Source organism: Plodia interpunctella, chromosome 23 (genome assembly GCF_027563975.2).
Source record: "Plodia interpunctella isolate USDA-ARS_2022_Savannah chromosome 23, ilPloInte3.2, whole genome shotgun sequence".
Lineage (NCBI taxonomy): Eukaryota > Metazoa > Arthropoda > Insecta > Lepidoptera > Pyralidae > Plodia > Plodia interpunctella.
The window spans coordinates 1,796,019-1,809,310 of NC_071316.1; the positions used below are offsets into that span (position 1 = coordinate 1,796,019).

At 35.8% G+C, this 13,292-nt stretch overlaps 1 protein-coding gene across 6 annotated transcripts in view; it reads right to left on the reverse strand.

The window, feature by feature from the left end:
- The window catches only part of rn (rotund), a 150,202-nt gene that overhangs the window by 78,590 nt on the left and 58,320 nt on the right, over positions 1 to 13,292 (reverse strand). For 5 of the 6 annotated variants that reach the window (XM_053763039.1, XM_053763040.2, XM_053763038.2 and 2 more), the window contains 2 exons: positions 9,548 to 9,628; positions 1,034 to 1,151 (listed from right to left, as the gene is read on the reverse strand). In XM_053763039.1, coding sequence (XP_053619014.1) covers positions 1,034 to 1,151; positions 9,548 to 9,628 — 199 coding nt within the window. The remainder of the gene's footprint in view (positions 1 to 1,033; positions 1,152 to 9,547; positions 9,629 to 13,292) is intronic. The other variant, XM_053763037.1, reaches the window with a different exon arrangement.

The following is a 13,292-nucleotide window of genomic DNA, read 5'->3' on the forward strand; positions in this document are numbered from 1 at the left end:
TTCTATAAGTATGAACTCCGTTTTGGGAGAATACGCAGATTGGTCCATTGTTCAAAATACCACACTCAGGAGACTGCTACTGCCACGCACTCTGCACAACAGAGAAGCCACTGCTTTCGAATTATGGCATGGAAACAGTATATGCACATCGGCAAACATTTGTGATGCGCTACAGAAGCTTGGCAATCTCAACAGAATCCTAAACATATTATTATACAAAGCTCGTATTGAGTTGAGTTGAAATATGAAATGTTATTTTTGACACAAGCCTCTACGGTAGAAATCTTAATGTTTAACGTATGAATAAAAATCATGTCTGCGCAGTCAACAGTTAGGAGCTGATTCTGAGTTTGCTTGGGGTCATGCTTATCACAATAATGTATTGCCAAGACAACTGAAGCGACGACGTGGTAAATTTCACAATTGTCCGACAAGCGAAAGTAGTTGAAATTTAACTTGCAAGATTTGATTGCAGACTGACAGGCAGGATCACAATTGCCTTTCTGGAGGTGGCCCGGGAGGTCGTCAGCTTACCTACTAATGATGGATGTGCCAAATATTTTATACAAAACTACACTTAAATTGCAACGCCCTTCCAAAAAAAATGTTACAATAAGACCTTCTTCTTCTGTCGTAGTCTTCATTTCTGAAGGTCGTGCCCGTTCTGGAAAGCCTTGGTTGAGGAATTGACGAGCCGTCTCACCACGCCTTCCTGTCGTCAGCTTGTCGGAGCGCTTCGGTGACTGAGATCCCCATCACCTCCCGCACAGAGTCAAACCAGCGGGTTGGTGATCTCCCTCGTAGTCTCTTTCCATCCACCTTACCAATCACAACCAGTTTGTCCAGGCTGTCTCGTTGTCTCCGAGCTATGTGGCCGAAGTAGCCCAAGATCCGTTGATAGCAAATGGTGGAGAGTCTGGTCTTAATTCTGAGCTGTTCGAGAATTGACTTGTTCGTTTTTGTTGTACAACAAGACCCAAAGTACACCAAATGAAAGCAACAAAGAACTATGAACTTCAAAATCAGTACAAACCTGATCGCCCAGGGCCCAGGCCAGCTCCGTACAGCATCTGGCTCATGGACTGGTGGTGGCCGAGGCGGTCATCAGCTTTCTGATGCCCCACTGTGCCATCGCCCGTACTCATTTTGGCCTGGAAGAAAAGAAAATTAATCGTAAATACGTACATTTTATATATCTATACTAATACTAGGTTTTCCGCGCGGCTTCGCACGCGCGATTTTCAGTTCTTGAAAGGAATCGAAGTAAAATTTCAGTTATTCTTTTATCGCGTATTCTAAGACGTAACATTTCATATATCTATACTAATATTATAATGAGGTAAGCGTTTGTGAGTTTGTATGTTCGAGACGGGTAATCTACGAAGCTATCGAACCGATTTCAAAAATTATTTTACCATTAGAAGAGTACATTATCCAAGATTGCTATAGGCTTTATTTTATATCAAAATTCCCACGGGAGCGGAGCCCCGGGCAACGTCTAAACAAATCGGCAGTGTGAATTTCTTTGTACTACGATGTGATTGGTGATTGATGTGTAGATAAAACGGGAAGAGTTAACAAACAAATGAACTAAATTTCGCATTTTTCTAATAAAAACTCATTCTCCAGGTTTCCAAATATCTCCTCACCAAAAATCACCTCAATCCGTTGCCTCGTGTTAACGTGAAAGACGGACAAACAAACACACTTTCACATATTAAATATTTGTAGTAACATTGGTAGTAGATAGTATAGATAATCAAAATCAAAATCAAAATCAAATCATTTATTCAGAATTAGGCCTTCACAGGCACTTTTTCACGTCATAATCTAAATTAAATGATGTTTACCAAAGCTACAAACTACTAGCATTTCGGAACGACCACTGCTGAGAAGAAATGCCGAAAGAAACTCATTCAAACAGTGTTGGTCCCTATTACGCCAGAAGGGCTTACCATTTTTTAAATATAAATTTATGTATAATTTTTTATCAGTAATATAACATGTAAGTACATAATAAAGTACATGGTCAAAAGGTATACTGAAACATATTATGATTGTGATCAAGTGCTGATGAAAGGAAAATATATATACTTATATATTTTCCTTATTTATACTTATATAGATAGGTGACCTATAGATAGGTAAAAGATAGATAGTAAATAGTCAAGCAGCAAGTTCTAAACCGCTGGTATAAATAACAGGAGGTCACTTTGTCAGTTCTCGACGTGTCGCCATCTCGCGGTCAGATAAATCAAACGATCTAACACATGGACGGAAACAATGATGAATATGTTATAGGTTTCGATAATAACACAGATATATCTAGTGTACCTGCACATCTTTATTTGTTACCGTATATGAGAAAGTTATAACTGGTTAGTTTTGAATGGTTTAGGAAAATGTATTTATTAAAATTATCTTTGTTTGCATTAAAAAAAAAAATTACCTGATTTATTCAATTAACTTTCTTCTTCGTCAATTCAACTATTCTAATTGCAATATTTATAAATAAATTAAATTAAGTGAGCCATAATTAAACTATTTATGTAATTACTAAAAAAAAGTTGATTAAATACCTAACTTATGGTAAGGCTTGCGAACAGATATCTATCTAATTGAAAATTCTCTGAAATGAAAGGGTTAGACTTTATGTCACTATATATTGTTATTTTTAACTACATTTCATTTTGTCATATCATTTCAAGTTGTTATGACGTCTATAGAGTCTAGAGACGACGTCACAAGTTCACAAGTAATCACAAAGTAACCTCATTTTGTTCATAGCAAAGCATTACACGAGTGACGTGTTTTACAATGTTACAAATATTTGCTCTCTATTTTCCAGAGCTGTGTGTACACCATCATAGATCGGTTTGTTGCTAGTTCAACACTTAGCTCACTGGGGGTGCAAAAACAACCCTTGGTCACCGCGATGTCGGGGGTGACTGCACACGGGTTGCGCGGAGCTGATAATACCACTTTAGATTTGATTCCAAATTCGAATAAAGCTCAATTTAGGATAATAAAAAAAAAGTTATTTTAAGATACATTAAATGGAAACAAATGAAATAAAATCCTATATTAAATTTAAAAATAAAGGAAATAAAAAGATATAGGTACGAATTGTACAATTCATCAACGTCGTTAACTTTCAGCAACGTGATTAAAATATGTCGGATTCCTTAATACTCGATTGCACTTTACTTTTAACTATCTATCGAATCTTTTCGCAGTGAGACGCAGCCAATGGCAGTGTGGCTTTGTGACTCGACGACATCCACACTGCAATGTCATTGGTTGGCTGATTGTGAAAAGTGAATTAAAAACTCGCACTTAGGCTCAGGATCTTTTAATCATTCCTAAGCTTTGTCCCCTTATTAATAAAAACTTTATTCTCTGATTAGCCTCTGAATAGTTATTCTTTTTATTGTCTCGTTCTTTCAATGTCAAATACTGAAAAGAGAGAGAGAGGGAGAAAACAAAAACTACTCCAAGCCTAATCACAGAATTAAATGTAACAAAGCGGTTGGAGTTCAAAATATTTAGTTTAATTTAGTCAAAGACAGACAGACATTAGTGTGTTTAAAAATATTTGAAAAACTTTTGATCGCAATTAAGAGAGTGTCGAAACATATTTACTTAACCAATTCGGTTCAAATGAAAAAATAAATACATTAATAAAAACTTTATAACTGCTCTATACAAATACCATATCTCGAAAATGAAAACTTGAGGGCCGACCAAAACTAATATTTTAACGTTAATTTTAACTAACAGTTATAACTCAGTGGCCACAAGCGAAATCGTGTGTTATTAATATCCGGACGTACGAAACCGTTTAATTTGGTCACCCTAATGTCGTGATCTATGATTTGAATTAAGTATTTTGAGATAAAGTTGGTCACCCTTTCGGACTCGAGTCCCGATTTAACGTTATTAATGAATCTTTTCTAATTAGGTATTGTGTAATAAATTACGATAAATAATACATATATATAATCATAAATAAATTATTAGTTAACTAACCTTACATAATAGGCTAGTTGACAATTTTTTACGTGGCGTCAAGTTTCGCGACTCTTGGCTCTGTCTACCCCGTAACAGACGAAAACGTAATTATTATCATCACTACATAGTATAAACAAAGCCGCCTCTCGCTGTCTGTCCCTATGTATGCTTAGATCTCTAAAACTACGCTTTGATGCTTGGTTTTTAATGTTGATGCTTGGTATAAAATGATTCAATAGGAAGGTTCTATGCACCCGTGCGACGCCGGGACGTGTCGCTAGTACTGTATATGTATTTTTCAAAACGTATTTTAAAGAACAGGCTTTGGATTCTCTGTATTCGACCTCATCTGTCTCATCTCATTTACTGATCCCAAAAGCATTTTTTACTCAATCCAACTAATATTATAAATGCGAAAATTTGTGTTGTGTTTGTGAGCATTTGTGTATGTATGTTTTAACGTAACAAGTAACCTCTCACGCAAAATGTACTGGACGGTTTAACCTGGAATAACACATAGGGTACTTTATAACCCGAAATTCCCATGAGAGCGAAGCCCCGGGGCGCGGCTAGTAACTCTACTAACATTGTGGCCGATAATCACGGCTTTTATCGAATTAAACCGTCAAACGAATCACGAAACAATTAAGCTATTAAAAAACTAGGGCGCGCTGGTCAATTATCCTTTCAAACATGGTAACCAGTCTTTGTTACCCGTGGTGGTCTAGTGGTTAAGACGGCCTGTGATCGAAGTGCGCCATACTTTAACACTCTTTGGGAATGCTGTTTTTGTCTATCAGCCGTCAACTGGGTGAAATGGTCCTTGATTGGGAGGACATATTACCCGTATTGTGCTCGTGCTAAATAATAAGCTATCAGGGCTTTTTATCCTTCATCACATAGTACGATATCTAGGAAAGATATTGAGTCCAATTCCAGGGCGGGAACCATACGATATCTACGAAAGGTCTACTTCCAGGGTGGGAACCATTCAGTATATGAAACATAGAAACATTTTAGCAATTCACAGTAATAAATCACAAACTATTCGGACCCCATACCGATGGGTTACCATACTTACAAATTAATTTAGTATAGATAAGAGCGACGAGATGTGAAAACTAATGTGCAGGGTTCTAACTAAACATCGACCGTAGGGTTATTCACTGCATGACCACACGTAGCTGACGCGTGTGGTCAAATGGTCAAATACGGAATAAATATTTTTTTCATTCACATTTATCTGTCTGTATATGTATAGATAGAAAGATTTATTTGCTGTTACACACTACTAAATAATAAAAAAATATTAGGTAACAACTATTCGAATTTAACCTAACCTAACAATATGTGCCACAGAACAAAATTGGTTAAAGCTCAGCTCGATGTTACTGAGGCAAAACTGCCACCAGGTTTGTGATGACGGGAAAGGGTGTAACATGACATAAACCATTACCCTTTACCGCAGGACACAGGGGTGTTTAAGAGGTGTACGGTCCTCAATATAAACAAAACAATTAATTTAAGATAATGTATATATGTCTGAAATAAAGAAATTTTATTTTATTTTTGTACTGTTGGCCTTAAATAGTCCTCTCCTATTTTTTTCGTAAATATCTTCTATGTACATATTCCAGTTACAGTTTTATTATATAAGTAGATTATGGCATGAAGAGTGTATAAACTACATACAACTGTTCTATGAACAGTGTTGTATGAAAATAATATTTTTTCAAGTTTAACCACACTTCTTCAGGTCTGTGTGGTCAAATGGTGAATAACCCGACAACTCGCAGTGGGTTACGCAAGTATGCAGGGTGAGTTATGTATGAAATTCCTGTATTACTAACACTCCTTAGCTTTCTCGGTTACATCCACGGCTACGAAGTATTGAAACATAAAGTCTCTCTTCTTCACTTCACATAGTTTATAGTCTACTAGCTTTTGCCCGCGATTTCGCTCACATGAATTTCCCACGGGAACAGTTATTTTTCCCAGATGAAACGTACCCTATGTCCTTCTCCATACTTCAAACTACATGTGTGAAAACTGTCAAGAAGATTGGTTGATTAGATAGAGCGTGAAGGGGTAACAAACAAATAAACTTACTTTCGCATTTATAATATTAGTTAGGATTTCGGCCAGTATAAATAGATTTTTGTCGATTCTGTCATCCCATGTAACTAATAGAACAAGTTTAACTCGATTTTAGCCAAGATAATAGTAGGTGTTTCTTATGATTATGATTTGAATATTTCTCCTCATAGTCGTATTCCTCACGGCTGAGGGCCGTAGCCATTACGTAGAACGAAACACACAATACAACTTTCTTGGCATTATTAATGGAGTGGTTTACCATTGCCTTCTCCATTTCACACACAAGTTAATAATCAACTAATGTGCAGGTTTCCTCAGTTTTCCTTCTCCAGAAGCAGGCAGTATCAAATTCAAATTCAAATCCTTCACAGGCACTTTTTCACGTCATTTTTTATATTAAATAGTTATTTCTCACAAGCTACAAATTACTGGCATTTCGGAACGACCAATGCTGAAAAGAAATGCTACATTTGATTATATCTATTCCATCTAGATTTGCTACATTATTCGAAAGTTCAATACATGTCAACTAAAAAGCTCACGATACTTTTAAGTCGTAAAGCAAGCTTTCTTTATAGCGCTGCCATCTATCGCCGGCTAATGGCAACTTTTGACGGCAACTTCAGTAAACACGATGTTTTTCCGACCCACTTCGCCATTTTAGGGTTATGTGGAGCTTTACTTCAATGTGCACCGAAGTATTCTATTCAGTATCCAAACACAAAACGTCGACAGAACAGAGGTTGAGCTCCAGTTGACGGGCGGTGGACAAATCCTTAAATATTTTAAAACAAAGTCCATTTTAAAACTGTTCGCGATAAATTCAAAAAATTATGGATGGATTTTCATGCGGTTTTCACCAATAGATAGTATGATTCCAGCGGAAGGTTTATGTGTATAATTCTTTTGTGTTTGTACACGTGCGAGGCCAGGACGGTTACTTTCGGAGATTACGCACCTCAAACATAGAAACTCACAAACGCTTACCTTTTTATAATAATAGTATAGAGTACAGTGACTGTCACATACATTAATGCGTTTCGCGTGTATAAGATAAAATTTAATAAACCAGTCCAATATAAAATCTTCATCGGATACCGCATTTTAAGACAAGATCCAACAGTGGTGGTTATGCCATTGCACTTTACACGTAACGGTGGCTATGACTGAAATATAAACATTTTATTTTATATATACTTGACGTTGAGAAAGAAATAAACTAGACATCTCAAGGTAGCAATTTCTACTTTGATAAAGTTATAGTACTCGTATAGTAAATAATATTCATTGTCGTCTGCTTTGTTTCACGCTTATCCTATCATCTGGATTCGGCTCAAAATGTACAAATAATGTACGTTTTCACATCATGTCGTTTAATATTAATCTTAATAAATTCATAACTAAATATAACTAAGCATCAGCAAAAATCATTATTAAAAAAGTCATGTAAAAAAGTGGCGATCCGATCTGTATAAGTTTGTTTTCTTTACATTCGCTGTTTTGTAACCAAAGTATTCTTTTCAGTATTTAGGTTTTTGCGTTTTGTATCCCAAACGACTGAAGTTTAGTAATATTTTATAGTTTGTCATAACTGTGCTGTCTGCACGACGGGAAATATTTCATGATGAATTTCAGATTTTTAGGATTCACATGTTTATGAGGTTATATTTAAAATAAGCAATTTTTGTATATAAATATTATTATAATCAGGGAGAAAGTAACCTATGTCACTCTCCAGCTCTCAAACTACCTTCATATTAAGGATCACCTCAATCCAATGCTCTGTTATGACGTGAAAGAAGGACAAACATACACATTTGATAATTTTTTTTAAATAAAATGGACTTTTGAACGAAGTGGCTACTTTTGGTAGACCCTTCATGCGAAGTTTCAAGTTAATAAAAACACTTTTAAGCGGTCTTCATTACTGTTTAACTACTCGGTTCCTGCGCGGCCCGATCGGATTGCGATTCTATTATTTGCTCGATTGACTTTAGCTCCGAGCTCGGAGGGCTCTTAATTCCAATTATGAATATTTTTAAAAATAGATTTTCTTATTTTTTTTAAATACATTTTAAAACAGCCAAACAAGAAAAACAAACCCTATATGCAGTTTTTTCTTGAGAAATTAGAAAGCATCAGAACCATTCACGGGTACTTGTGGAGATGAGAGAAAGAAAGGATTGTTCTCTCTCTCGTTTCCAGTTAAGTTCGGGACTGTGACGCCGCGAAGCTCGGGTTTAATGCAAACGTTAAAAACAACCTTAACATTTTTAAGATTCGTCTGTGATTTTACAACTGGCCATCTACCTGACGTCAACCCTCCTTGGGGCGCAATCATGCGCCTCGAGTTCCCTGTCCCTTTGTACGAATTTCCTTATTTATAAATGAAAAGTGGGTATTTTTTGTCCATTCCTGACAGTGGACATTCGGAGGGCCCCGTGACAAAGAGCGACCATTTGCTTCTGTCCGCCGCAGGGCCCGCCCCGCCCCGTCCCGGGCCCGCCTTATGTTAATTTTGTTATTAAATAATATATATGAAATATATACCTATGTCTTAAGAATAACACATATACATGTAACCTTTCACGGACACTAAAAGAAGACACAACATAAGTTTAATTGTTAACGTTAGTAGACATTAGAGTGTCCTGCTAAGGGTTAAGCATAGCGAGGTTTTTGTGGCTATTAATTTTAACATTTACTATAAAGTTAACACGTTCACGAACCGTATTATCCGTTACATGACCATCAAACACTTAATTGTAGCTAAAACAACAAATGGTTGGTCGTGGTCAAAAATACCCCATTAAAAAATTTATGTGACAAAACTACACTACAACTCTACATACTATAACGACTGATCTACAAAAATTACTTATTGTCATTATCGATAGTGACTTGGTATGTGAGTTTTGATACTCACATACCAAGTCACTATCGAAAGCACGCAACTTGAAAATTGGATGTTAAAAAACTATACTAAGTAGGTACAAAAAATGACTACGTTACAACTATATTACATTTTACGACGTATGACCTAAAGATCTGACATGGTAAAACAAACAGCGCTCATGATAGATGTAAAAATTCTTCATAGAAGGTTTTTTAGAAGGCCCCGGGTCCAAGCACCCAATACAAAAAAGTAATAAAAATTTACACTACAAGAAATGAATACAAACTATCAATCTACAAGGAATAAACTCAAGATCTGCCATGAATAATCAGCTGTCCAAAAGCGCCCTAAAATTGAACTAAAATTCCCACAAGAATTCACTATAACAGATAATTACAAAACACGATATCTGATTTAAAGCAACGTTTTTATTTGTTTAAAATTTGTTGCTGCTGCTTGGTAACTACGGTTCCAAGCAACCAAAACACTAGAAAATAATAAAAAAGACACTACAACTAATACTACTAATTTACGACGACTGACCTCGTAGCCCTGCTTGATGGCCATGGCGCCCCGTGGCCTCGACCACGCAGCGTATTCCATACCATCTTTCTGTTGGCAGTGCTGTTGGACAAACAGACATATACTGGGATCAGATACGGATGTTTATACAGATTAAAATTAAGAATCTCTCCCCAAATTTCATCAAAATCGGTCCAGCGGTTTAGCTGTAAAAGTGAAATAGATAGACAGTTGTCTGTCTGTTCGCGATAAAATAAAAAACTTTATTCGTTTTATTATTCCGTTTTCACCAATAGTTATTACGATTCCTGTGGAACCTTTAGATGTATGATTTATGTTTTCACCCGAGTGAAGCCGGTGTGGGCCGCTAGTTAAATTTTAAATTCAAATTAGTTTTGTAGATCATACCAGTAGAATTCCTAGTTTTCGTCAACATTAATAGAAATTTTCCTTGAATAATAAAATCACTCAACATAATTTACAGTCCACTTAACTAACTCATAAGATGTTTGATTGCCCTACTTTTATTCGTAATAATTTATGGTTCATTATTATCGTTATTATTTCTAATGATGCTTTTGATTTTGCAGACAAATTATGTAGTTTCGTTCAAGTTTTCTATACTAATATATTTAATGCTTATGGAACATTTGCTGTGTTCTCCGGTGGGAATATCGGGACAAAAGTACCATGACTAATGTCAAGCCTCATTGGGAATGATGTTGCTTATCAGTTGTCAAAAAGTTTAACCTTTAGTCACCTTATGCGACTAAAACGGGAAGATGAGGTGTTCCTTTTGTAGGACGAGAACCATACAATTTCAGTGCACACTATCTCTCTCTCTCTCTCATTTGAGCTGTCTTTTACATTCCGGGTCTTCCTCAGCCACTAAGCGTAGCAGCCCAGAGTCCGCTTGTTTGCTTTTTCATCTCCACTTCGCATGTCGGCATCACTAGTTATCAGACCATTGACACGCATATAATTCTTGACGATATCAAGCCAGCATTTCTTGGATTTGCTCCTTCTGCATGGGCCAGGCGAGAGCGACTTAGCCAGACATTTGTTCCCTACATAATTTGCGTACGAAGTTGCCGTACCAGCATAGGTGGCACTCCTGGAGTTTGTCTTCAATGTCACAGACAGAAAGACTGCCGCAAATATTCGCGAGCTCTCACAGTCTATCTACTATCACATATGGATGGATCTATACATGTATACTAGCTGCGCCCCGTGGGAATTTAGGAATAAAAAATACCCATGTGTTATTCCAGGTTATTTTCTACCCGTGAACCAAATTTCATAACAATCGGTTCAGTAGATAACGTGTGAAGAGATAATAAACAAACAAACTTTACTTTATCATTTATAATATTAGTTGGGATGTTATAAAATATAGTATATTTGAGTTAGTAAGCCATAACACATGTCTAGAACTTAATGTGGGGCCAAATTAATCTGTGTGAATTGTCCATACATATTTATTTGTATTTTATATAAACCGATGAGCAGGATTCGAACCAGAGAGCTTTGGTGTACCGCCACGCTAGGCGACTAAACCATCGACCACCGTTTTACATAAACACATAAAAAAACAGACCCATTAGTGATATGGATGACTGGTCTCCTTTACTTAATTGCTTTAACCTTTTTCTACGCGATTTGATTACCAGCTCGAAGTTCTTTAATGGTCGATAGACTCTGTTTGAAAATAAGTTGATTATTCATACTCATTGTTAACGTAATTAATGGTAAAAAGCATGTGGTTCGTTCAGATAGTTCATCTATATATATAAAACTCTTGCATTACTGACTGACTGATAACGTACAGTCGAAACTACTGGGCGTAGAAAGCTGAAATTTGGCGTGTAGGTTCCCTGGGGAGTGTAGGTGAGCACTAAGAGAGAATTTTTGGAAATTCTACCCCAAAGAAGGTGAAAGGGGTGAATAACATTTATATGAAAGTTCTACACCGTTGGAAGTTATTGACTTGAAAATTTGGATTCTAGTTGTTTACAACAAATTAATGAATACTTGTTTCAGATTTTTCTGAAAATTTACCCACAACACCTTCAAAATACAAAGCTGAAAATTGATAAACATACTCTTCATCATTTTTCTTAAAGAATGACCGAGATTTTTACAATGAAATTCACGCGGGCGAAGCCGCGGGCCAAAGCTAGTTTTTCTATATAGGATACAAGCGTATCACTTAATGACGTCACAACATCCTTTTTTCAATTCGCAAGAAAATGGTGCCACTAACATCACTACGTACAAATACATACTAATAATCACTAGCTTTTTCCGTGGCTTCGCCCTTGTGAATTTCCCTTCCGAAAAATTTGTTTTTTGTCAATCTTTAATGTCAACTCTAATCTACTCCTTGATTAAGGTTTTGAGATAGTTGAAGAACTGGTAAGTGACTTAAACTACTTCTTAGCTCGAACAGAGACGGGAGCAAAAGCTAGTATCATATTAAAAAAAAATCACCAGTTGTTAAAGTTAAGGTCAATATGGATAGAGAGTATAGTAAATATTTCAATAGAAATGAGTAATTACAAAATTTCGTATTGTAATTGTAATCCAATTGGATTACTTTACAAGTACATCACTAGTAATATCATAACTTAATTAAATAAATAATAAATAAATAAATATATACGAACAAAATCACACAGATTGAGTTAGCCCCAAAGTAAATTCGAAACTTGTGTTATGGGGTTGAGTTAGTAACTCAACGATAGTATATTCTCTAACATATACTAATATAGATAAACATCTAAGACCCAGGTCAATCTGAAAAAGGTAATTTTCCATGTTGCCCTGACCGGGGATCGAACCCGGGACCTCCAGTGTAGCAGACCGGCGTGATGACCAAATAATAAATATAATAATAATGTAAAAAAATTCTAAATGCAATAACTACAAAATGTGAAAGCTACATAGTTGAAAATTCCAAATTCCATTATTTCCGCCACGCGAAACCAGTTAAAACCGCATATATCCAGAAAATACCGGTTGAAACTGGTTATTTTCCACCCAAAACTGGTATAATCTTTAAAATGCCCACACAATAGCAATATTTCTTTATTATTGAAGATTCCTAATGCTTTTCACGGCGGCGTTTCATAGCTATAGCATATATGTATGTTGGAAAAACGATTTTTATATCCATGACCCGGCCAACATATAAAATGTTAGTCCTAAACTGGGTGTGCCTCTCGCTTTAAAGCTATATGTGTGAGGGAGATAGTTGCGTGGACGTGTGACGTAGGCGAGACGTATACGTATGTGGGACGTGTACGAAAGGGTTCGAAAAGATATAGAGCCGACATATTATATATTATGTTATGAAAATACAACTGTCTAAGCACAAATAATAATGTTTTGATTAAAAGTACATAGTTATCTCATTTGGAGTAGGTTTTCTTGACTACATTGCATTCAATTTTCAATTTATTCAAATTATTATATACCGCGGCATACTACTCGTATATATGACAAAACTAGAACTAGTTGTAATTTGTTTACCAAATATTTTCTAATGTTAGTCTCATATTTTATTATAAATAATAATAATCTCATATATAACAAGCTTGTGTAATAAAACAAAAATATTATAATCGTGTGAATACACGAATTATGATACAGTAGATATAATAAATAGACTGCATATTAGAATTAACGTTTGTTATGTCACTTTCGAAAGGTTTCCATATCAATTCAAAGGTTAGGATCTATTAATAAGAGTTATTATTTTGATCAA